General features: G+C 41.0%; 1 protein-coding gene across 1 annotated transcript in view; it reads right to left on the bottom strand.

The window, feature by feature from the left end:
* Positions 1-23,195, bottom strand: part of scin (scinderin) — a 32,152-nt gene extending 8,957 nt beyond the window's left edge. Inside the window, exons 1-12 of the mRNA XM_040002643.1 lie at positions 22,886-23,195; positions 14,693-14,847; positions 13,582-13,743; positions 12,554-12,703; positions 9,056-9,148; positions 8,057-8,189; positions 7,852-7,940; positions 7,484-7,699; positions 4,622-4,743; positions 1,071-1,161; positions 292-462; positions 37-214 (exon numbers count right to left, since the gene is read on the bottom strand). Of these exons, the coding sequence (XP_039858577.1) occupies positions 37-214; positions 292-462; positions 1,071-1,161; positions 4,622-4,743; positions 7,484-7,699; positions 7,852-7,940; positions 8,057-8,189; positions 9,056-9,148; positions 12,554-12,703; positions 13,582-13,743; positions 14,693-14,847; positions 22,886-23,078 (1,753 nt within the window). The 5' untranslated portion in view covers positions 23,079-23,195. The remainder of the gene's footprint in view (positions 1-36; positions 215-291; positions 463-1,070; positions 1,162-4,621; positions 4,744-7,483; positions 7,700-7,851; positions 7,941-8,056; positions 8,190-9,055; positions 9,149-12,553; positions 12,704-13,581; positions 13,744-14,692; positions 14,848-22,885) is intronic.
* Between the last annotated feature and the right edge of the window lie 409 nt (positions 23,196-23,604).

The following is a 23,604-nucleotide window of genomic DNA, read 5'->3' as shown; positions in this document are numbered from 1 at the left end:
ACATTTGGTATATGTATGCCAAGTGTTGATCATGACCTGGTTCTTGTCCTTCAGTGATGCGTTTGCAGCTGCAGTTCAGCTCTTTGCTCATGTACTCAGCTCCCTTTTCCTCTTCCTCACTGGCCCCTTTGCCTATCCACAGAAATCCCTGCCCATCAGGGGTCCTCAGAAAGAAGGCATCATTAGAGTTTAGGCTGGCGGCACTGGCATCAACCTAAAACAGACAAGAAGTTCAGCATCTTTGCATAAACACATCATTACTTTACTAACGACAATCAGGAAATGGTTTACCTCAGCAATCCTGGTGATGGTGCCCAGGTTCCGTCTGACTTGGAAGAGTCGCGTAGGAGGTGGAGGAGGATGATCGCCCAGGCGGGATGTGCCGCTCTTATACACAATGAGGGGTTTAGATTTAAAAAGACTGAGCAGATGTGGGGGTTCTTTACCCTGAGGCACTCTGACCTGAAACCATATGAAGCAAACTGGTTTTTAACATACCAGTTAAAGAAAGTTCAAGACAATTATTTTTCACAGGACAATTTAAAGTGTTTCTGGTCGACTCGCCCGTTTTCTGTCTGTGTGTGTGTGCATGTGTAGGTCTGCTTATGTGCTTCAGGGGCGGAGCTTGCCTGGCTTCCTGCTCCTTTGGTATCACATCTGTGATCCATTGCTGATTATGGACCTGATTCCATTATGAATGATCTACACTCTAGTGTCAAAAGTATTTGCTCGTCTGCCATCACATGAATATCAAATTGAGTGATTTCTTAATCCAGAGGGTTTAATATGACCCAGCCAACTCTTCTGGGAAGGCTTTCAACAAGCTTTCCACAAGTGTGCATAAAAGAAGGGCCATTACGTTAGCTCCTGTCTGTATTGGGTTAGGGTCAGGTACATGGTGTACACTCGTAGCATGTTTCAGTGAATCACTGCACCAACTTCCTATTTTCTAGCAAAATATAAAGAAATGAGGAGTGGCTCAAGATTTTGCACAGTACTGTACATTTAGAACAATTAACAAAGCAATCAGTACAAGTGCTTCTCATATTTATGTGACTCTGGTGTTGTACCTGAACCGCATTCCCTCCCAGTGAACGATCCAGCTCTACGGTCAGGAACGCTGAGGCAGTTAGCTCATCCACAGAGCAGCTGGCTCCCTGCCTGCAGGAGACAGTAATAGTAATCAATATTCAGTTAGTCAAGTTACAGTTAATCTAGAAAGTGAACCAATCTATATTCTTAAAATAAAAATGCATCAAATAACTTTGTCACCAGCTCATTGTTATGGATTTCCAGTGGGAAACTTTTTACGTTGGTTCACTCAGTCCATTCTCCCACTTTGATTTAGTAAAATGTGAAAAAAGTGAAAATAATCAGAAAAAACTACCAAACAAATAGACAAACACACGCAGTTCATGTAGCTGTGATTCACTGTGATTCACTGTATTAGGAGTCTTAGCTGTCCATAGGGTGTTCTGTGATGGGAGCTTCCTCAGCTCTATGGGAAAAACTTTCAATTACCCTCATTTTGTAATAAAGATTCTGTATTATGGATGATGCATTATCATCCACACTTAGGACTAGTCATTTGAATTTAAAATTTGAGCCCTGTTTAATCCAGAATTGAATTCAAAATCCTGCTCCTCACATACAAGGTCTTAAATAATTGTCATGGTTAGCAGGGCAAACCGTGTGGAATTATTAAAGGACCCAAGATGCAGGCACTACTGATGTGAAGGAGCTTTATTTATGGTGAGTGAACATACAACAAAGACGAGGGTGGCGAAAGCAGAACTGAGAAAACCTAAACTGGGAAAACAAGCAAAAACCAAACATGAAACGGAGAAACAGGGAGATGCAGAAAGACACCGGGAGCTAACGAGACAGGAGGCAAGTAAAACTGAACACGCTGACATCAGACACGAACCTTCAAAGTAAAACAGGAAACTCAAAACACACACGAAGACAGAGACTCAGAGACGTGGGCTCTACACAGAGACCTGACTACACTAGAGGGGATACACAGGCAGGGCTGACACAGATCAGAGGGAGCACAGAATTAACACCAAACCAAATAACAAAGCCTAAAAACTAGAACGCAGGAAGTCCTACAAAACTAGGGAGCAAGAAATACTAGGACAGAAACCAAAACACAAACAGTCATAATTCATAATAAAATCAAAAGTAAAAGTACAAAAACCAAAAATAACTGAGTCACCGACCTGTGACAATAATCAGGCCCCATCTTATCTTAATGACCTTGTAGTACCATATCACCCTATTAGAGCACTTCGCTCTCGCTCTGCAGGCCTACTTGTTGTTCCTAGAGTATTTAAAAGTAGAATGGGAGGCAGAGCCTTCAGTTTTCAGGCCCCTCTTCTGTGGAACCAGCTTCCAGTTTGGATTCAGGAGACAGACACTATCTCCACTTTCAAGATTAGGCTTCAAACTTTCCTTTTTGCTAAAGCATATAGTTAGGGCTGGACCAGGTGACCCTGAATCCTCCCTTAGTTATGCTGCAATAGACGTAGGCTGCCGGGGATTCCCATCATGCACTGGCTGTTTCTTCTTCTCTGACGTCTTATCATTCACTGTTTGTGTTTATACACTACTTTGCATTTGATCATTAGCTATTATTAATCTCTGTCTCTCTTCCACAGCATGTTTCTTGTCCTCTCTTCTTCCCCTCACCTCCAACCAATCACAGCAGATGGCCCCGCCCCTCCCTGAGCCTGGTTCTGTCGGAGGTTTCTTCCTGTTAAAAGGGAGTTTTTCCTTCCCACTGTTGCCAAAGTGCTTGCTCATAGGGGATCATATGATTGTTGGGTTTTTCTCTGTATGTATTATTGTAGGGTCTACCTTTCAGTATAAAGCACCAGAAGGTGACTGTTGTTGGGTTTTGGCGCTGTATAAATAAAATTGAATTGAATACCAGGTTTTTGTAATTTTTTAAAAGTCTACTAACAATATTTACATAGATACCACTCTCCTTTTTAAGAAAAACAATAAAAAACCTGCATTCTGATTAAAAAGACAGAAATCACATAGAGAATCTCATATTTCAAAATGTTACTTAGTATCAGACAAAGGTTTCTCAGAAGAACATTCTCCAAGCTTTGGAACCGCCGACATGGCTCCAATAGCTTGGAGAATGTTTTCTGATATGCAAAATAAAATGAAAATTTTTTCCCAACCAAACATTCTCCACTTCTTTGACCTTCTGGATGAGGTTTCCTCACTTAACACTGAACGCTTGTCCTTTTGCAATACGCCAGCGTTGAGTTCTTTTTCCCACGTTGCCTTCCTGTATCACCCTGTATGAATCCTTTATTCATTATATTTTGATCCATCAGCCTGTTTTACAAATCATTCTTGTAGTATTCTTCTTGTAGGCATAACTCAGGATGTCAATTAGTATGTCAACTTCCCTTAATTCTCCCGTTTCAGTTTTTTTTTTGATACAGTAATCCCTTACTTGTAATTACCTTGTAAATCCCCTTTGTAATTCTGCAAACCTTCTAAAAGGTCCAGTCAGTGTACAAACTGTTATGATACCCTTGTCTCACAATTTTTCATGCTCAATCATCCAAGTATGGAAATCCCAAAAAGTTGATTCTGCTCACCTGGACGTAGCGTTTTCAGTGGGAGAAATGTTTTGTCACTCATCCAGGTGACTTCTACAGTCTCAGCTGACTGCAGACTACAGGCGCAAGTTTCAGTCATTATGCAAATGTACTGTTTACATGGTTGGGGAACCTGCAATCACCTAAGACCAAAGAAGACACTTGAATGAGTGACTGAACGCTACGTCCAGATGAACAGATTCAACTTTAGGGGTCAGATTGGTATTTTAATGTCTCCCTCCAAAATATGCTCCCCCAGATTTTATTCCATTGATTGATTTCATTATCACTTTCCTGAAGATGTTTTATTCCCTTGGTCTACTAATGATGTTGGAATTCGATTTTGGATTCTTTGTCCTTTCATCTTGCTTGGTAATGAGAATAGCATACAGAGACTGTTCTCATTCCCGACGCGTAACATACCGCCACGTCCCGAGGCGCTCCATAGGAATGCGAAAGGTAACCTTCCACGTCCCTGTGATACACGCCGGATTGTGGATGGAATCCAATAGGATGATGCTCCCTAACCTAAACCACAACCTTAATCGTGTTAGATAGTGTTTTCCAATCACAATAAATGATTCAGTCCAAAAGGTTCTCATCTTTCCTCCTGTTTCCGAAAGCGTAACATACAGACGATTTGTCGATTTTGTAATATGTTACGTTTTGGGATGAGAACGTGTTGGCATACACATAGAGTGAGCAGAGCATAATATGAAGTCTTGATCTGGTCAGTTAGTGGACGGGGCTGCTCAGTTTCAGCTGCTTCAGTGTTAAATACAGAGATAACAATGAGACTCCACCCCCCTCATATTTTCTGAAAGCAGGGAAATAGCATGGTGTCAAAAGGGCCAGTGACCATGTGGAGTGTGCCCTAAAGGTCGACTAGTCCTGGGGGTACACCACTTTTTACCAGCATCAGCAGTGACAGGACATTTGGTGGTGAGAATCAGAGTATGTGTATTGGATGCAAAGTAGCTCAGTTTCTGAACTCATACCAGGTGTAGATTATCTGCCCCTTCCTGTAAGTGTACAGGATGATGTAGCAGTCTCCACCGTAGAACTGACCATAGTTCTTAGGATCAACAGGGACCCTACCACTGCTCTCCACCCTCCAGATCTATAAAATGAGAAAAATAAGAATAGTTATTTCTCTAGTAACACCATAATAATTTTCAACAAAAACTGATTTGCTGTTGCAATAGGTCAACTCATCTTCCCTCAAAGCAGTGTTCCTAGTGTCATGTGCCAACATGAATCATGTCACCTACAGCCAAATAGCTCCAGAATCAAAGCAAATAAATTTTACTTACATAGCACTTTTAAAAACAACAACTGTTGATCAAAGTACTGTACAATAGAATAATCAGATACAATTTAAAAAGAAAGTAAAATTAAGGATAAGAAAATAATAAAATAATGACAGACCTGACTGGCCTTAAAAGCCAAGGAGTAAAAATGGGTCTTTAGACGAGTTTTAAAAGTATCCAGTGTTGGAGAGGATCTGATATGTAAAGGCAGTTTAGTCCACAGTTTCAGAGCAGTCACAGCAAAAGTCCGATCTCCTCTGTGTTTTAATCTAGACCTAGGGACAACTAGAAGCTCCTGCGAGACCTCAAAGATCTCACTGGAGTGTACCAATTTAGAAGATAAGACAAGTGCTGAGAAGCCATCTCAATGATAAGAATAAGACCCATGCTATCAATACATACAGATTATCAGTCATCAGATACTCAGGTGGAATAATAAACTGGCCACACAAGGACATCAATGCCACCAATGTCAAGACATGAAAGCTCCTTATAGTACATGGAGGTCTCCACCTAAAGTTCACTGAGGCTCAAAGAGCAACAGCAGTTTCAGAGCCACAATCTGAAGCACACCTATAGCCCCTCGTGCTTCTGTTTTCTTCTCTCCTTCTTTCTGATGATTGCCACCACTACCACAACTGCTGTCTTCTTCTCCGTGTTAACTAGTTGGCTGCCCAGCAGCTGCTTGTCAATTTTCAGTGTAATTTAATTTTATTTACAATACCGCTCAAAGGTTTTAGAAAACCCCAATTTTTCCAGTTATTTATTGCAATTCATGTCGTTCAAGTCCAATGAATAGTTTGAAATGGTACAAAGGTAAGTGGTGAACTGCCAGAGGTTAAAATAAAAGGTAAGGTTGCCCAAAACTGAAAAAAAGTACATTTCAGAATTACATTAAAAGGTTTTTCAGGGAACACAACATGGGCCAACAGTTTAAATCTGTTCTGCAGCAAAGGAGTTTGATCAAGCTTTGAAAGCTGGTGCTGCTAATTCCTACAGATGTTCCAACTTCTCTGGATGACTTCCAACCCGCTCTGTCTGCATGAAAGCAGTGTTGGAGCACACTGTGGTATCATACCCTCGTGAGCATCAGTCGAACAGTACTGCAGAAAGTAGTGTGTTGCTACAAAAATAGCGAGAAAAAGGCAATTAACATTGGAAGAGAGACAGACCATCACTTATAAATGTAGGTCTGTCCTACAGAGAAACTGCAATGAAAGTCAAGGTGTCAGTGAGTCCAGTTTCCTTCACCATCAAAAGGCTCAGAAGCTGGAGCAAACTGCAGGTTTGACAGGATGAGTTCCAGCAAGAAAGCCATCCCTAAGATGGCAGAATAAGACAAAGAGGCTTGTCTGGGCCATGAAACACTGCGACTGGGCTACTGAAGACTGGAAGAAGGTATTATGGACTGATGAATCAAAGTTTGAAATCTTCGATTCATCACGCAGCATCTTTGTAGGCCGTCGAGTAGGTGAAAGGACGGGTCCACTTGGTCTATAAACTGATTCCATGATTTATTTGATTCCAATTGCTTATTGGTACTATGCTTTCATTTCAGAGTGCAATGAGACATTAAACTGCATAATTCTCAATAAAAATCTGGAAAAATGGGGGTGTTCTAAAACTTTCAACTGGTAGTGTAAGTCTCACCATTTGAACACTGTCTTATCCCCAATGTCGTCAGTAGTCTTTAAGCACAAATGAACCAGGATTCTGATGCATGCTGAGGTACTTGATTTCACACACCTGTGGCCATGAAAGCTACTGGAACACCTGAATTCAACGGTTTAGATGGACGAGTGAATATTTTTAGTAGTAAAGTGTGTATGTATCTTAGTGCCTTGAGGCAATTGTTGTTTGGTGCTATATGAATAAAACTGAATTGAACAGAATTTTTTTTCACAGGTCCACAACACAGAAATGAAGGATTTATTTTTTTTATTCTTTTATTTTTTGGGGGAAATTGTTACTGTGTCTCCACAGTATTCCTGGTAAAACAGGAAAAAACAAAAACGGTTGGATTAACCACATTACCCCAAAGATGGTGAACTCTAAAGAGAAAATGATAAAGGTAACAAGTGAAGCACCAGCATAGTTTCACATGGACACTACTTTTAGAGTTCTAAGGAGCTTGGAAAGAAAGAGACAAGACTTCTTTCAGTTTCTTCTTCTTCTTCAGTTCTAAAACCAAATGGTGGAGAGTCTCAGGTATTTAAACCCTAGTGGGTGTTGTGCCTTAAGAGGGTCGTTGACCAACTATCGATCATGTGCATCATCGCACGAGCCAAGGTGTGGAAAGGGTGTGGGTCATTATCAGCAGAGGTTTCGGGTGAAATCACTGTGAGACCTTGCCTCACCCTATCGGGATCAAATCACACAAGATGTGAGTGAGCGTTAAGACCACTTCGACAAGAGTCACCTGTACATCTGCACTTAAAGGTAAGGATCACTCTTTCTTTCTTTCTTTTCTTCAAGAAACTTTAAAAAGTCCAGATTACCACGACCTCGATGACTGAGAACATACACAGACATACAGTACAGTTCATTCACCTGTGTTTCTCCACTCCCATCATCCACCATGTTATATTGAGCTGCCATGTGGTGGGACTCATGAAGTTTTGAGGCATCAAACTCAACTTGCTGAATCTTGGCAACCTTCTCAGTGGTGAACACCTTCCCAAAACCCTCACTCTGATCTCTCTCCTTCCAGTCCAGGAAGAACTGCTTGAACATGGGAGTCTCTCCTCCTTCTGGAAGCACCTGAATCTGCAGGACCATCAGGAGGAACATCACTGGAACTATTTCCATTTCCAATACAGGACAGTTTTCCAATAGTCCTGTACTTTTACTTACAGGAAACTTTCAAAGAATAATATGAAAATGTGTCCAGTTTCCATGAAGTGAAACTGAAAGTAAACCTGTGTGTTTGCTGGGTAGCCCATCTGCTTGATGAAGTTCTCAGCTGTTTTCATGCCCTCTTTTCTTTCATTGGGATTAGCATTATGTCCTGCAGGAAAAAAATAGATGAAATCAATGCTGATATGAAACTGGGTAGCTTATTTCACTTATAACAAGCCATCCAAAGCAAGTCCCAGAATCTCTTAGCTAACACTGTTTGAGCACCTTTCCATACAAATATCATTTTGTTTTTGCCGTGATCCAGGATGAAGCATTCATCTGATAGTAGGTCACTCTGCAGGAAGGGGTTTTCTTCCTTCACAACAGTCACTGTCATGGATCCTGATGCATCAGACACCTGGTAATAATAATAATAATAATAATAATAATAATAAAAAGTTATATGATGGTTCTTGACTTCATTTAAGAATTTGTGCAAATGTTAGATAGAAAACAAACAGAAAAAGTTCTTATATGAATGTGTTTAAATGTGTGAATGATGCAGAGGTGGAGTACAAATACTCTGTTACTGTACTTAAGTAGAATTTTCTGGTATCTGTACTTTACTTGAGTAGTTATTATTCTGACAACTTTTTACTTTTACTCCCTACATCTTTAAGCAAATCTCTGTACTTTCTACTTTTTCATTTTCAAAACGTTATTTTTGGTTTAAGGGATTTGAGGGGAGTTATTATTTCATGTCATTGCGGGCCATCAAACTGATTTGACAGTAACAGTAACTCATTAAGGCAGTCGTGTTTGCATATTAACCACCAGGGACTGTTGTACAAAAAGAAGTGAAAGATGCAAAACTGTGTGTCAAAGTCAGGCGATGAAGTGGCGTCTTGTTGTTTTGTTTGGGGGGTTTTTTGCACACCAGAGCGACTGCAGGTGTCCATAAGTTGCGGTTGGGACACTTCAGCATCTAGCTAGATTTAGAGACATGCAAGCATAAAGGGAGTAATACTTTTTAAGTGGGAGTTAATTTCAAATATAATGTTTCTATCAGCTCAACAAACACAAACTGTTTGTGTGCAGTTTGCCTCACAGAGTGTTGCAGCTAAAGGTCCAGCTGCTGTATCTGCTGTTGCTGTGTAGCTGTGTATCATCAGCAACAGCTAGCAGGATTCAGAGTTATGATAGTGTTTGGGGAAACATTCTAACTATTAGACAACAAAGATCTTTGTCGATTTTTTTCAGTGTTTGTTGATGTTAATACTTTACCATATATAGTTTAGCCATCTTTCTGTTAGACATGTCTGCCTCTGTGTCATCATCATCACCTCCCTCTGACAGCGGTGGCTTGTCTCCAAGAACCTGTCCAACACCAGAAAAAAGCAAAAAAAAAAAGAAGAAGTGAAACAATTAATGCTTCCAGTAAATCCAAAAATAAACAATTCAACCAAAGCATAAATATAGCAAACTATAAACAAACACAAAAGAAATAAAAATGAGTTGAAAACATGAATTGAATGCACATGTGAAAAAACTAGTGAATGTTTTGCACTATTGTATTTATATGTAGATTTATCAACTTATGTTTTCTGAAGCAACACAGAAAAAATGAATAAAACACAAATATCTGTCAGCATTAGGTGTTTAGTCTACAGTTCAAACATATATTTCTTGTTTGATTTCAAGTCCACTGCTAATGTAGAGACGCGCACCCCCCCTCCCCCTCGCCAAAAAAACCCCTAGCTCTGTCTTTCTCCAACAAAATAGGGGGCTAACTGTACTTCACACAAAAATGAAGAAATTAGAAGTGCAAATGTTTATTAGCTATCGAAAAGGGTGGGACCAGACAGTCATCCATAGTCACGTCAGGGCCTCAGGCCTGTAGTCATTTAGCCCTGTGATGGTGGACTTCTTTGGTGGAGTGTGTGAAGCAGGAGGGAGCACAGTTCCAGAGATCTGTTAATAATCCAGGTGAAGATTGGGGGCCAGTTGGTCACACAGATTTTCAGGATCAAGGGGGGCATGTCGTCAGGTCCTGGGGCCTTTCTGGTCTTCTGTGTCTGCAAGTGTAGACCCACGTCCTCCTCACAGATCTTTAGTGCAGGTAGGGAGTCAGAGGGCGGGGGTGTGTGGGGGGAATTGAGACTGCAGGTAGTCTTTTTGTGTAGGTGTGAGTTGAGGGTGAGCAGATGGGATTTTTAGGGGGTTGTCTTTAAAATCTGCAGTAGAAGGTGTTAAGGTCATGAGCAACCAGGGCTAGGGGAGGGACTCTTGTATTTGGTGATGTGCTGCAGGCCTCTCCAAACGGATTCTGGGTCACTGGCTGAGAAGCTGTTCGTTTTCTTTAGCTTTCTTTAGCTCCTCTTAGCTACCCTGATCTCCTTGCTCAGCTTGTTGGGAAACAGCCCAATGAGGTCCATGCACTCAAATGGTCATGAAAAGAAAGAAAAACCATTAAATGAGAAGTTGTGTCCAAACTTTTGACAGGTAGCGTATACCACTACCAGGTAGTGGTATACGCTATATGGACCTATAGTGTATATAGAACATATACATGTACAGTGGCGGTCCTAGCCTGTTTGGCGCCCCAGGCGAACACTCCCTCTGCCCCCCCCCCCCCCACACACACACACACCACACACCACACTCACATAAAACATATTAAGGATTATACATTAACATAAAACTGTTGTCGGAACCATACTGAATTTCACCAGAGAAACACACACACCTGTATCTGTTGCTCGTTTCTCCTCCTCTTCTTTTCTCTTTTTTCTAAACTGAGCACCTGATGGCTTTGAACTTTTCTTGTCCATCTTGGTTTTAATGTTGCACTCCAGTATGAACACAAATCCCCCAACCCGAGGATCACCACAACTTAACCTAACAGAACTACACCTTAGTTCACAGATTCACTTTGTCTAAGGTTTATTTCTGAGATTTCACACAACCCAGGATTCAAATCATGAATATATAATGGGCTTGGATTTACAACATTATAAATGAAATGCGCTCTATCTGGAAGCAGCCGGCCCCTCCCCTTTCGACGGGTTGTGTGAGACTTTAAATCATCAAACTGTAAATTATAAATTTTAAATTGTTATTGATCCCTTTACCCTGAGTCCTAAAGTGTATATTTATTTTCTTACTCTTCTTATATTTATTGTTTGTTTACTTGCACTGCTGTAACTGGAGCCTCGTCGTCTCGTCTCTCTGTATACTGGACTGTTTGTAGCGGAGATGACAATAAAGTTTACTTTGACTTCAGCAGCGAGCAGGCGCACCGAGGGCTCTCGCGCTCACTTTTCGCGTACAGAACTTCAAAAAAACATCGATGCAAATTATAAGTCTGTATCATGATGTCTGGTGTTTTCGTGTTTGTTGTTTGTTTATTTGTTTTATTTTGCGAGTTGGTTATTAAATGCTGCTCCAGCCAGCCAGAGAATCCCCCGCCGCCCCGCCCTCTCCTCCCTGTGCCGCAAGCAGCAGACGCACCTCGCAAACGGAGGGCGATAGAAAACCGATCGGTGCCTATGCCATCCCCACTATGCGCTGGCATGACGTCGATGCCCGTGATGCCGTCCCCCACCACGATGCCGCCCCGGGCAACCGCCCGTGTCGCCCGTATCAATAACCGCTACTGTACATGTACTATAGTACATGTACATGTACATTCATGACTATTTACATTGTAGATTCTCATCAAAACTATGAATGCACACATATGGAATTATGTGGTAAATAAAAAAAGTGTGAAATAATTCAAAGCATGTTTTATATTTTAGATTCTCCAAAGTAACCACTCTTTGCTTTGATTGCTGCTTTGCTCACTCTCGGCATTCTCTCTCTTCATGAGGTCGTCACCTGAAATGGTTTCCAACAGTCCTGAAGGAGTTCCCAGAGATGCTGAGCTCTTGTTGGTCCTCCATCTCATCCCAAACCATCCCCACTGGGTTTAGGTCAGGTGACTGTGGAGGCCTGGCCATCTGGTGCAGCACTCCATCTCTCCCTCAGTTTTGAATAAATCCCCAACAGTGTCACCAGCAAAGCCCCCGACACCATCACACCTCCTCATGCTTCACGGTGGGAACCATGCATGTAGAGACCATCATTCACCGTTCTGTGTCGCACAAACACACGGCAGGTGGAACCAAAGATCTCAGCTGTGGACTCATCATCAGATGGATGTATCCTCAGCAGCAGAGGGACTCTTGGTCTTCCTTTCCTGGGGCGTCCTCATGTCAGACAGTTTAATTGTAGCACTTGGTGGTTTTTGCGACTGCACTTGGTCAAATAGCTCTCACACAGCCTGGAGGTTGCTTTTTCCGGACTGACTGACCTTCAGTCCTTACAGTAATGATGAACTGTTGTTTCCCTTTACTTAGCTGATTGGTTCTTGCCATAATATGATTTCTAACAGTTGTCAAACAGAGCTGTCAGCTGTGCACCAACCCGACTTCTGCACAACAGAACTGATGGTCCCAACCCCATTAAGAAGGCAAGAAACTCCACAAATGAACCCTGACAGGCTCACCTGTGAGGGGAAACCATTTCAGGTGGACTACATCATGAAGGCCAAGAGTTTGCAGCACTGTCAACAAAGTAGTCTTCAGTATGTATCTACAATGTACAAAGCAGTTAAAATAATAATAAAAAAACCAAAACATTGAATGACAAGGTGTGTCCAAACTTTGGACTGGTAGTGTATATGTTTAGAACAGGAAACCCAAATGCAAAATAACTTAACAGCCATAAAATAGGACTTACATCTGTTAACTTTGATGGTTCACTTCCTTCTTCTATGACTATCACTTCTGCACGAGCATTCCTCTCGTTGTCACGGATACCCCTGGCCACTTGTGTTGCCTTCAGTCGCTCATACTTGTTACACTTGGATCCACACCACTGGTAGATCTTCTGCTGACACAACAACAGTTAGACAAGGCAATACAAACTTGGCTCTGGGCCCCATTTAATTTACACTCTCCCTGCAGATATACATAGTGTCTACATATACTATATCTGCCTTCACACGCATATGAACTTGAGTAACATCCCATTCTTTATCTTTAGGGTTTAATATAGCTCCACAGGTTTTAAGAGTGTTTTTATATTTTTGACCATTCATCCAGAAGCACATTTGTGAGGTCAAATACTGATGTTGGCTCACAGTCTCCCCTCTAATTTATTCCAAAGCTGTTTTATCAGCTTTGGATACACCATCAGCCTTCCTGCATTTGGCAAAATGCAGCCAGTGCCATGTTCCTGGCAATGCCAAACCCAGACTTGCCAGTGAGATTACCAGATGGAGAAATGGGATTCATCGATCCAGAGAACATATCTTCCCTGCTCTTTGTGATGTAACGCTTGAATGTGGCTGACCCAGCTCTATGATTTTGGGTGGCCTTCCACTTTGTGGGTCAGTACACCACTAGTCGCATAAGTGGCATCCTGTACCATAATACAATGTCCTGAGCTTCTGAAATTGACCCTTTTATTATTATTATTATTATTATTATTATTATTATTATTATTTTACAAAAAAAAAAACCCTTTTTAATACTTAAAAGTAGAGAGGGTGCCTTTGTCCCAAATCCAGATTTGGGTGCTCGTTCTAAGAAGTGGGGCCTGGAAGCTGAAGGCTCTGGCTCCCGTTCTGTTTTTAGATACACTAGAATTACAAGTCAACCTGCATTTTTAGAACAAAGTGCTCTGATGAGGTGACAGTACTATTAGGTACAATGAGTGATAATGAAATACTTTTGGCAGTATAGTATATAACAGTTTGTCCTTACATCTCCAAGGTCAATGATGAAGCAGTCTCCACTGTTGAAGCTGGACCAACTGAAGGGGACTTGGGTGGCTCTGACAACACGCCGACCCTTGACATGTAGAAGTCTCTGTGCTGTAAGATCATTGGTGACCACATGGTTGAAACCTGAGGCCACACCTCCTGTCTGTGGACAGAGAACATATTATGCTGTCAACCTTCTCTGTTTACACTGCACTGTCACTTCTCTTTCTTACTCTCTCTTGCTGTTTTTTTCCAGTCACTGTTCCCAAATATAATGTAGCAGGGTTTGCAGAGTACAATGTTATGGTATAAAGTCAACGTAAAAAAAATATCTGGCTAGTTAATAAAGGACAAAAAAAATCAAGTGGTCTGTAAAGTCATATTTTTGAGCCTACAGTCACAATAAACTTTAAATTGCCATTTACAATTTGTAAATGGTATGCATGGTATAAGTTGTATACTACTTTGGTTACCTAAGGCAAGGTGTAAGTGAGGGTTGAAGTGTCCTTTGTTCTTTAAATGCACTCAAAGCACAAACGACACTCTTTTGAGGATGCCACATCTTGGACTAAGAAAACAGATGGTTTAAAAAGGAAAAAGCCATTTTCCCCTTTCAAAGTCCAAAGTCAAAAAACCTTCACTATACAGAGGTAGTGGCTGACAACACCATCAGCCACCACCCACACAGTCTTGAGAGCCAGGGGCTTCAATGCCCACTCACACATGCCCTTAGGTGACTTCAATGGGCCACATGATGGGGTGGGGCAGGGTCTCACAGTGGTTTCATCCTTCCTTTGACATACACCCTTATCCCCACCATGGCTCATGTGATGCCTCACGTGATTAACAGGTCATGGACAACGACTGTCAGAACCACTAAAGTTACACAATCATATTTTTAATTCTGTTTGAGAATATAGACCATATTTGTTTTTCTACTATGGGCACAGCAGAGAACAGTCCTCCTGCAAGATGATAGTTTAAATAACCATATGTTCCTCCATGAACTGAATGCAATGATGACGTTGGCACTTGTGGTTCAGGAGCTTTAGACATCTAGAATTGTAATTAAAAGATCAGCATGTTGCAGCAGAGCTCATGAATGAACATACTTTGTAAGTGAGCCCTCCTTTGAAGTAGCTGGTGAAGGCAGTTGACTCAACCCCCTGTAGTTCTCGGTACTGGACTGGCTTTCCACCCAAGTAATCATCCAACTGCACAGTAAAGATGGCTGCAGCAGTGCTCTCATCCTGGCTGCACTCTTTTCCTGTCAATAATAAATAAGGACAGTGAGAAAGTAGTTAAGCAATCCAACTGTATGTTGAAGTAAACTGCCGAATGTCATAAGGTGTTATTCCAGATGGACCAGAGCCTCCTGCCTCCATCTGGTCCATCAGGCATGGAGTGACTCAAAAAGTTTATTTCTGGGGTGGATGGTGTCAACAGTGATCTCTTGTGCCTGCCCCGGGGCCAGGGAAACATTTAGGTTTTGGAAGAGAAAGCACATTGCTGCCAATCAACTTGTGAGCAGAGCAGGTGATGTGCTGTATTCTGCCATTGTCTCTGGCAGTGCCAGCAGCGAATTGTTATGGAGGAGTTGAGGATGGCTTCAGTAATGAAGAAGCAGAAGTGCACCATCACTGACAGGTTGAAGTTCTTCGGCTGCTACAAGAAAAATGTCCTTTAATGTGCTGTTTTGATGAGCTTCCCACTGCAGATCCTGGGAAGATGATGGTTCCCAGGAAGTGGAAAGACTTCACAGTGACCACAGGTCAGTCGAGCAGACTCATGGTGGCCTGGTTTCATTCTGAAATTCACAGTCGCCTCCACTGTTCTGTCAGCATAGGTCTCCACCTTGTTACTGAATCATGGCTACCTGAAGGGCCTGATACGCATCACCATTATGGTAAAATGAAAACAGTTGAAACCTTTCCTACATAAAACTCTTGACAGTTACCTGAAAAACAGATTATTGTTTGTTAAAACTTGTGAACCTAAATGCCTGCCAATGCGGTGCAACCAGGGCCATCCTGAAATTCACAAGAGTGTGATCTGGGGTTTTTGATATTGTACATAACTGGACACTCATCATGCAACTCTGCCTGTGTGTGCTTTGGGTCCTGCCAGACCAGCTGCTGGCACAGATGCTGGTGGAGCTCACCGTGATGCACAGGTCTGCCGTGTGCACAAGTGGTGGTGGCCCAGACCAAGTGCCAGATGCAATTGCTAGAGCAGCTTCACAGGAGACTCCGCTGGCTTCAGTAACTGGAAGATTGGAACATGGAAGATTTTCCACTAACAGTCTTGTGACGACACTCTGAGATCAGCCTTTGTGATAACAATTGATGGTCACATGATGACTTATCACTGACATTTCCATTTGTGATGGTTAGGAACAGATTATACCTAGTGAGCTGTGACAACTGAACACAGGTCGAACACACTCAGTGTGTCTGACTCAGTAAAAGAGGCTCTCTGTGGGGAACCCCTGCTCCACACACCTAATTTTCCTTTCCTTTTATTCTGCATAAGGACGTTTTGAACACATCACTGTTTTGTCCTAGCAGGTAAGGGGGGTTGATGGCTCTGTTGTGTACATCAGGCAGAAACTGTCTGAGAGAGGCCTGTGCCTGTCTGTTCAGACCATGCATAATGGTTCCACTGAAAGATGCCAGTGCCTAGATCACCCAGTGGCATCTCGCCCTCCAGCCATTTAAGTTTGAGGTGGTCCATAGGCCGGGGACACGGTGGTGGCTGATTTCCTCTCCTGCTCACAGAGAGGGGAGTAGACATGGCCGAGTGGCTCCCTGGCCTCGTTCAAATGGTAGAGGTATGTGACCGTGGTGTGGTCTGAGGCTCCGATGCAGAGGAGTGGTGGTGCAGTGGGTTCAGCAGGCAGTGCCCTGGAGACTCGCGGGGCAGCTGGGACTGATTATTTAATCACACGCTCTCTGTTTTAGTGGTAAACTGGGATAGGAGGAAAAGAGCAGTGTTGGAGTGAATAAACTGAGCTAGAGATACAGTGACTAAAAAGTCGAAGTATCACAAGAGTGTGATTTATTGTTGTTGATATTATAAATAAATGGACTCTCACCCTGCAACTCGGGTCCTTGTCTCAATGGACAAGCCCCCAAACTAACACTGCTATCTGCCCCTGGTGGGTTAGGGAGACTTCATGTTGACATTATGAACTTGGTGAAGTTATGAATAATGCTGACATTCTCTCCAGATGTTTGCCCGGATAGAAAAGAAACATCCCAGACAAAGCTGAGACAGCAGCTGAATCAACATAAGAAGGAAATGTCAACAAAGAGTGAACCGTCAGAATAAGACAAGCATGACAAGTTGCTGGTTAAAGCTGCACACTACCAATACAAAGTTTGTCAAAGAGAAAAGCTACTGGAGATTTCTTTGTGTCTAAGTCAAAAGAATAATGCTGTTAGCCCAGTGCTAGAAAATAACATGGAACCATTAGAGGAAGAATTACTTGTAGAGCGTAAACAGAAGTCTTACCATAATAGTGGTAAAACTACTACTAGCGTTGTGATAATTGTACAAGAACAATTTATTGAAAAATAGCAGTCTGTTACATAACAGAAAAAAGGGGTGACTGTAGCTAAAGAGGCAGAGCAGGTTATCTACTGATGACTGGCTGCTCCAGTCTTGCCACGCTAACTATCCTTGGGCATCATATTAACCCAAGCTGCTCTCTGACGCACCCATCACAGTGCCAGTGTGTGTGTGAATGTTTGTTCAGCTTGTTTGTTTTCTTAAAGTCACAAAAAAGAAGCTTAGAAAACCCGAGCAGCATTTAGTGCCATCTAGATATAACAACTTGCTTGGTTTAAATGTAACTTTTTAGGAAACAGTGAAAATTGGGTGAAGTGAACCCCTAAGTACAATTAATGTATTTCACTTGATTTTTATGTTTTATTCAATCAGAAAATCAAAGCACACAAATACCCCTCACTTTTATAAACACCCTAAGTATTACAAATATACTCAAGCAAGTCCAGTCATGTTTACATGCTGCCAAACATACACACAGCTCATCTACATATCAGCATAGAAAAAAGAAAATGTGTCCATACTATATAGTTTTGTAGGTATATATCCATCGTTCTTAATGGACAAGCACCAGACAGAATGTTGAGAGTAGAGTAGAGTAGAGTAGAGTAGAGTAGAGTCACTCAGTACACATTTGGTGTTTACTTTCAGCATACTACTTTCACATTTTGAATTGTTGTCAAAATGGTTCCAATCAAAAACTGTAGGTTGGTGTGGCTCAACATATGCTTTGTGCGATGCCTACTGTTTGCAAAGTTGTTGCAAGTGAAGTGTGCAAAAGACACAAAAGGAGGCATGAAGAGATGCGACACCAAAACTTAAACTAGAGCGCTAAGTGTTGAAGTGTGAACTCATGTACTGTTTGTTACACCATTACAGATTTCTTATATCTATGACATGCTGCTACTGATAACTTATGTGGCGCAGAATGACAAGCCAAAACCAAGAGTGTTTTAGGCTTTTCTTCTTCTCTGTTGCAAATAAATAAAAGCAGTAAGAGCAACGCCACAGCTCAATGTTAAAAAGATAGTCAGCTGTTGTCAGGAAATGATTAGTTTGGATATGATCATTGTGTGATTATCAGGGGGATCAGGTAACGCCAGGTGTGAATAATGAGGTGTGGTTATGACGGAGCTGTCAGCTCGAGAAAGGCTTATTCAGGTTTTGGAAACTTTATGGCACACAGCATTAAAGTATATCAAGCTTCATACACACACTTATTGTTAGCATGATGTGTAGTGATTGTATGGAACAAGCGAGGGCTGATTTTCTGGCTAAACTTTCCTGAGGTGTGAAGTAGTGCTGACCCACATCCACCCATCCACATTAAGGGGACGGCTGTGGAGCGTGTGAGCAGCTTCAAGTTCCTGGGAGTCCACATCTCCGAGGATCTCACCTGGACGACCAACTGCTCCAAGCTGGTCAAGAAGGCTCACCAGCGCCTCTTCTTCTTGAGGACTCTGAGGAAGAACCACCTGTCCTCAGACATCCTGGTGAACTTCTATCGCTGCACCATCGAGAGCATCCTGACCAACTGTATAACAGTCTGGTACGGGAACTGCTCTGCCTCGGACCGGAAGGCGTTGCAGAGGGTCGTGAAAACTGCCCAGCGCATCGCCGGAGCACCACTTCCTGCCATAAAAGACAACTACAGGAAGCGGTGTCTGAAAAGGGCTGGGAAAATCATCAAAGACCCCAGTCACCCATCGCATGGACTCTTCACCCTCCTGCCCTCTGGGAGGCGCCACAGGAGCCTCCGGACTAAGACCACCAGGTACCGGAACAGCTTCTTCCCCACAGCTGTCAGACTCCTGAACTCTGCCTCCTGACATCTGACCCACGTTAAACTCATGGACTGAACATACACACACCCACAATGGACAACTGTACCCTCAAACACACAATAATAACATGGACTGAACCACCACTCACAACCACTAGCACTTTATATAGCCTCTGTAGAAACTATCTACACCCTCACTTATCTTAACTGCACTACTGTATAGCTCTGTGTAAATAATCACTCTGTACATTCGATAATCTTTAATCCTACAACTGTTTACAACTTGCATAATTCCCATTTTTGTATAGCTGTATATCTCAGATTCTGTAAAGTTATTTATTTCATATTCTGTATAGTTTTTCATATTTATATCCTGTTCATAGCTTGTACTCACTACAGCCTGTACATACTTATAGTTATAGAATATTCACAACATACTTCATACCGTGTACATTATAACATACCATAATAGACCCATTTCTGTAATATACTCACATATCTATATTATTGCTAATATATATTGTAATATATCTATATCACTAAAGCACTTCTGGATGGATGCAAACTGCATTTCGTTGCCCTGTACCTGTGCATGTGCAATGACAATAAAGTTGAATTCTATTCTATTCTATTCTATTCTATTCTATTCTATTCTAGTGGTGACATGTTGCTGAAGAAAGCAAACTGGTACCTTAGTCATTTATCCACAGCAAATTAACAACAAACTTCATATTTTACTGTTGCAATATTTTTTTAACTATGCAAATCAAGCTTGATGGAGTTGGTGACTTTGCAGCACCTTCTCATTGTGATTTTACAACATTTCACTCACTGAGCTATTGAGTCACGTAGCCAATAAAGCGTCCTTGAAAATGAAGCAGTGAAGTAACAACAAAAACTAACAATAAGCTTCTGCTTGGTCCAGAAGGCATCAGACCAGCATCATATGTGAGTGCAATCCGTTAAGTGGGTTGTGGGTTACCAATTTATGATGACAGATACTATATATACTGTGTAGTACTCCATGTGTATATTTAATACGTAGCACTTTTCATGAATTAGTCCCAACAGTGAAGTAAACTGCAGGAGGAGGAGGAGCAGAGCAGGGGATGGTCTATACGACAAACCTGACAAAGACAGCATTGTTGGCAGGTATTCTGATAGGACACTACAATATTTTTATAAAGTTTAAGCATTTAGATACACTGTTAAAAAAACATCTTAAAAAAACAGTTATATTCTGGCAGCTGGGGCGCCAAAATACTACCGTAAAATAACAGAAAATAAATTCCTCATAAAAATGTGGTTATTTCCAGTAATGACAATACAGTTTGTTGCACTAATTTTACATGGGATTCTGCCTTTTCCAAGTGCTTTTAGACATTAAATTAGGAACATTTTAACGTGATCAAACAATGGTAAATGGACTGGTTCTTATATAGCGCTTTTCTACTCTTTCTGAGCACTCAAAGCGCTCTACACAACTTGTACATTCACCCATTCACACAAGCACATTTTTCTAAGTGCTTTCTAAGTAACATTCACACACACATTCATACTCCGATGGATGCATCGGAGAGCAATTTGGGGTTAGTATCTTGCCCAAGGATATTTGGGATATTTGCAGACTGGGGAAGCCAGGGATCGAACCACCAACCTTCCCATCAGTAGATGACCCGCTCTACCACCTGAGCTACAGCCACAATGAAATTACCTATAAACAAGGTCAATGAATGTGGCAATATGAATCATAATACGTAAATGTACAGAAATATACAGTTAACAGTTGGTTTAAATAATAATGGATTGCATGCCCTGGGACAGACTGACAGAGGCGAGGCTGCCATATCGCACCATCGGCCCCTCTGGTCGTCACCAGTAGGCGAAGAGTCTTGACCACGGACACAACCACGGAGAGTGTCCGAGCTGGGGCTCGAACCGGCAACCTTCTGATCACAAGGCGAACTGCCAACTCTTGGGCCACGATCGCCTTGAACAGCAATGATAATAATACTTATGTGATGTAACACAAGCTTATAGGAATCATGTTATATACTTTTCCATAGCATTACATTTGAATTCAACAGTTCGATCTTTCAAATAACGGACACATATTTGTGAAATCATGATACAATTGTGAATCTGTATCTAAATATGCATATGTACAGACAGATACATTTAATAACCATGACAATTATGTTTTATTACATTACAGTGATTTAACGTTAATTTACATTTGAAAACATTTGACCCTACGCTGTGTTCACTGCATCGTTCCATGTTTGGCACTGATCACCACCTGCACTCATGTATATATCATGTATATATCTATCTATCTACTTAGCACTTTTAATTCTTATTCTCATTTTTATTTTCATGTCTATTTAAGCTTAATTTATAACAGTATTTATAACAGTATGTTTGCACTGAAGCACCGCAGCAATTTCCTAATGTTGTAAACCCGCTCAACATTTGGAAATAAAACCCTTTCTGATTCTGATTCTGAAATGTGAAATCACAGTCTATTTACGTAACTTTAATGATATTCTAGAAGAACAGAACAAAACTAAAATGCACAGTAAAATACTTTTATAGTAGGATTTGTTCCTACAGTACAGCCATACACGCAACCTTGTGGTTGTTAGTTCGCATTCATTGGCCGATGCTTAGTGTCATGTTATTATGTGTCCCAACATCCAATGGCATGTCACATTGTTTTCATGGCCACACCCTCACCCCAGGTGCAGAGGCCTATTTCTGTTCAGGAATGTTGTGAATACTTTGAGATTCATATTAATTGCAATCCCTACCTCTACATTTATTTTTTAAAATATATAATTAGCACAGCGTGACCGTGCAATGTTTTATATGTTTTTTTTTTTTAGTTTTTATTCCTATTAATTATATTTTCACTTGTTACCTCTGAATTATTGAATCAGACCTAGATGACATGAAATTTTCAGCAAAATTATCATTAATTCTCATTAATTTTCGATCATTTTATATATTTTTCCATAGTATTACATTTGAATTTAACAGATCATTCTCTCACATAACAGACAAATATTTGTGAAATTATGATACATTTCTGAATGTAGTTTTACAATCTAAATATTCATATGTACAAAAAAATATATTTAAAAAACAAGTAAATATTTACAGTGATGTTATGTTATTTTACCTTTGACATGTAAAATCAGTCTACTTATGTAAATTTAATGATATTCTAGAAAGACAGTACAAAACTGTAAAATATACAGTAAGCTACTTTGACATTACTATTTTCTGGAACAGTTTAGAGTGAAGTTTGTGTTATAGCTGAATGTGGATCATTCAGAAAGCTGTGAGGAAAATTATTTTCTCTGTTAATGCTTTTGCTATCTACACAGCTTCCTAATACAGCAACGCAGTTAGATCACCAACTACATAAGACATTTGTTTGAATAGAAATTAAGAAGGGTTCTTTAACCTGTTGCACATGATAAGAAAACATAAAAGTTATTAAAATTAAAGATGAAAAATGAAAAGTAACAAAAATGATTGTTTATGTTGTGAAAAAAAAATCTAAACAAAATCAGCTGGTCAGAGCAAAAATGATGTTAAAACGTATGTCTGACCTGTATATAAAGCAATATTGTATGATTTTGTATGATTTTGTATGATTTTATCTTTATAACACCTTCACAGGTGTTATAAAGATAGTGTCACATCCTGGCGTTGGTAACTTTGTACATTTGTGGACTTTTTTTTTCTTTCCTTAGAACTTCTAAGGAAGCTCTTGAGTGGTTCCTTGGAATTTAATTTGAGATTTATCTGTTACCCTGGAGGACCCCTCTGAAATAGGACTTCTTCCAATGATAGGTTATTACATCCAATTATAACTCATTTCCCTTATTCTGAGTGGAACAATAATAAACTGACACAATGAATTAGGTCCAGAGCTTTAGTCACTTACCCAGCCAGTAGTGCAGATGGTAAAAGGAGCTCTCTTTCTTTTTGACAGTGTAGAGAATCACATAAGCATCCCCTGTGTAGAAGCTCCCATGTAAGTTGTCGGGCACAGGGACCAACTCCATATTCTCAATCCTCCAAATCTGCAAGCCAGCTTTCTTGCCTGCTTTGGTGAACTCCTCATGCTCGAGCATCATGTCAAGCTGTTGCAGAGAATCTGACTGAAGGGGTGAAAAGGGTGAATCGTTGAGAGCAGAAACACACTGCCGGCCTGTTCCTGGCTGCTGACTGACTGATAGTGTAGCAGCAATGTTTCAGCTTCTGCTTTTCTCCCCTCTTAATACATACAAAGTGGGCGTGTCCTGTCAACATACACCAGCATTCTCAAACACACATGCCCGAGAAAAGTGGCTCAGTTCCAGATCACATACAAACTCATCTGGTTTTCTGTAACCACAGAAAAACTGTCAAGCTTGTTAGTAGTAAAACTAAAATTGTGACCTGAAACTGGAAGTGTCTCCTTGCAGATTATTGTTTTTTCAATAGCAGTCTTTTAGGAAAAAAGCTTGTGGCATGAAATGTGGAGAATGTGGGGAGAAATTAATAGGGTAGTATCTTTAAAAAATAACAGAAATACAAAGACATGCTTAACAGAGTGCAGCACAGAGCAGGTGCATTTCAAGCACACATGCGCTTCATCAGACTTTGGTTAGTATCATTACA

The sequence above is a fragment of the Simochromis diagramma genome, unplaced genomic scaffold (assembly GCF_900408965.1).
Source record: "Simochromis diagramma unplaced genomic scaffold, fSimDia1.1 OVJJ01000449.1, whole genome shotgun sequence".
Taxonomy (NCBI): Eukaryota; Metazoa; Chordata; class Actinopteri; order Cichliformes; family Cichlidae; genus Simochromis; species Simochromis diagramma.
Note: the sequence above shows the minus strand (reverse complement) of the source record. Positions and strands in the feature narration are given on the sequence as shown.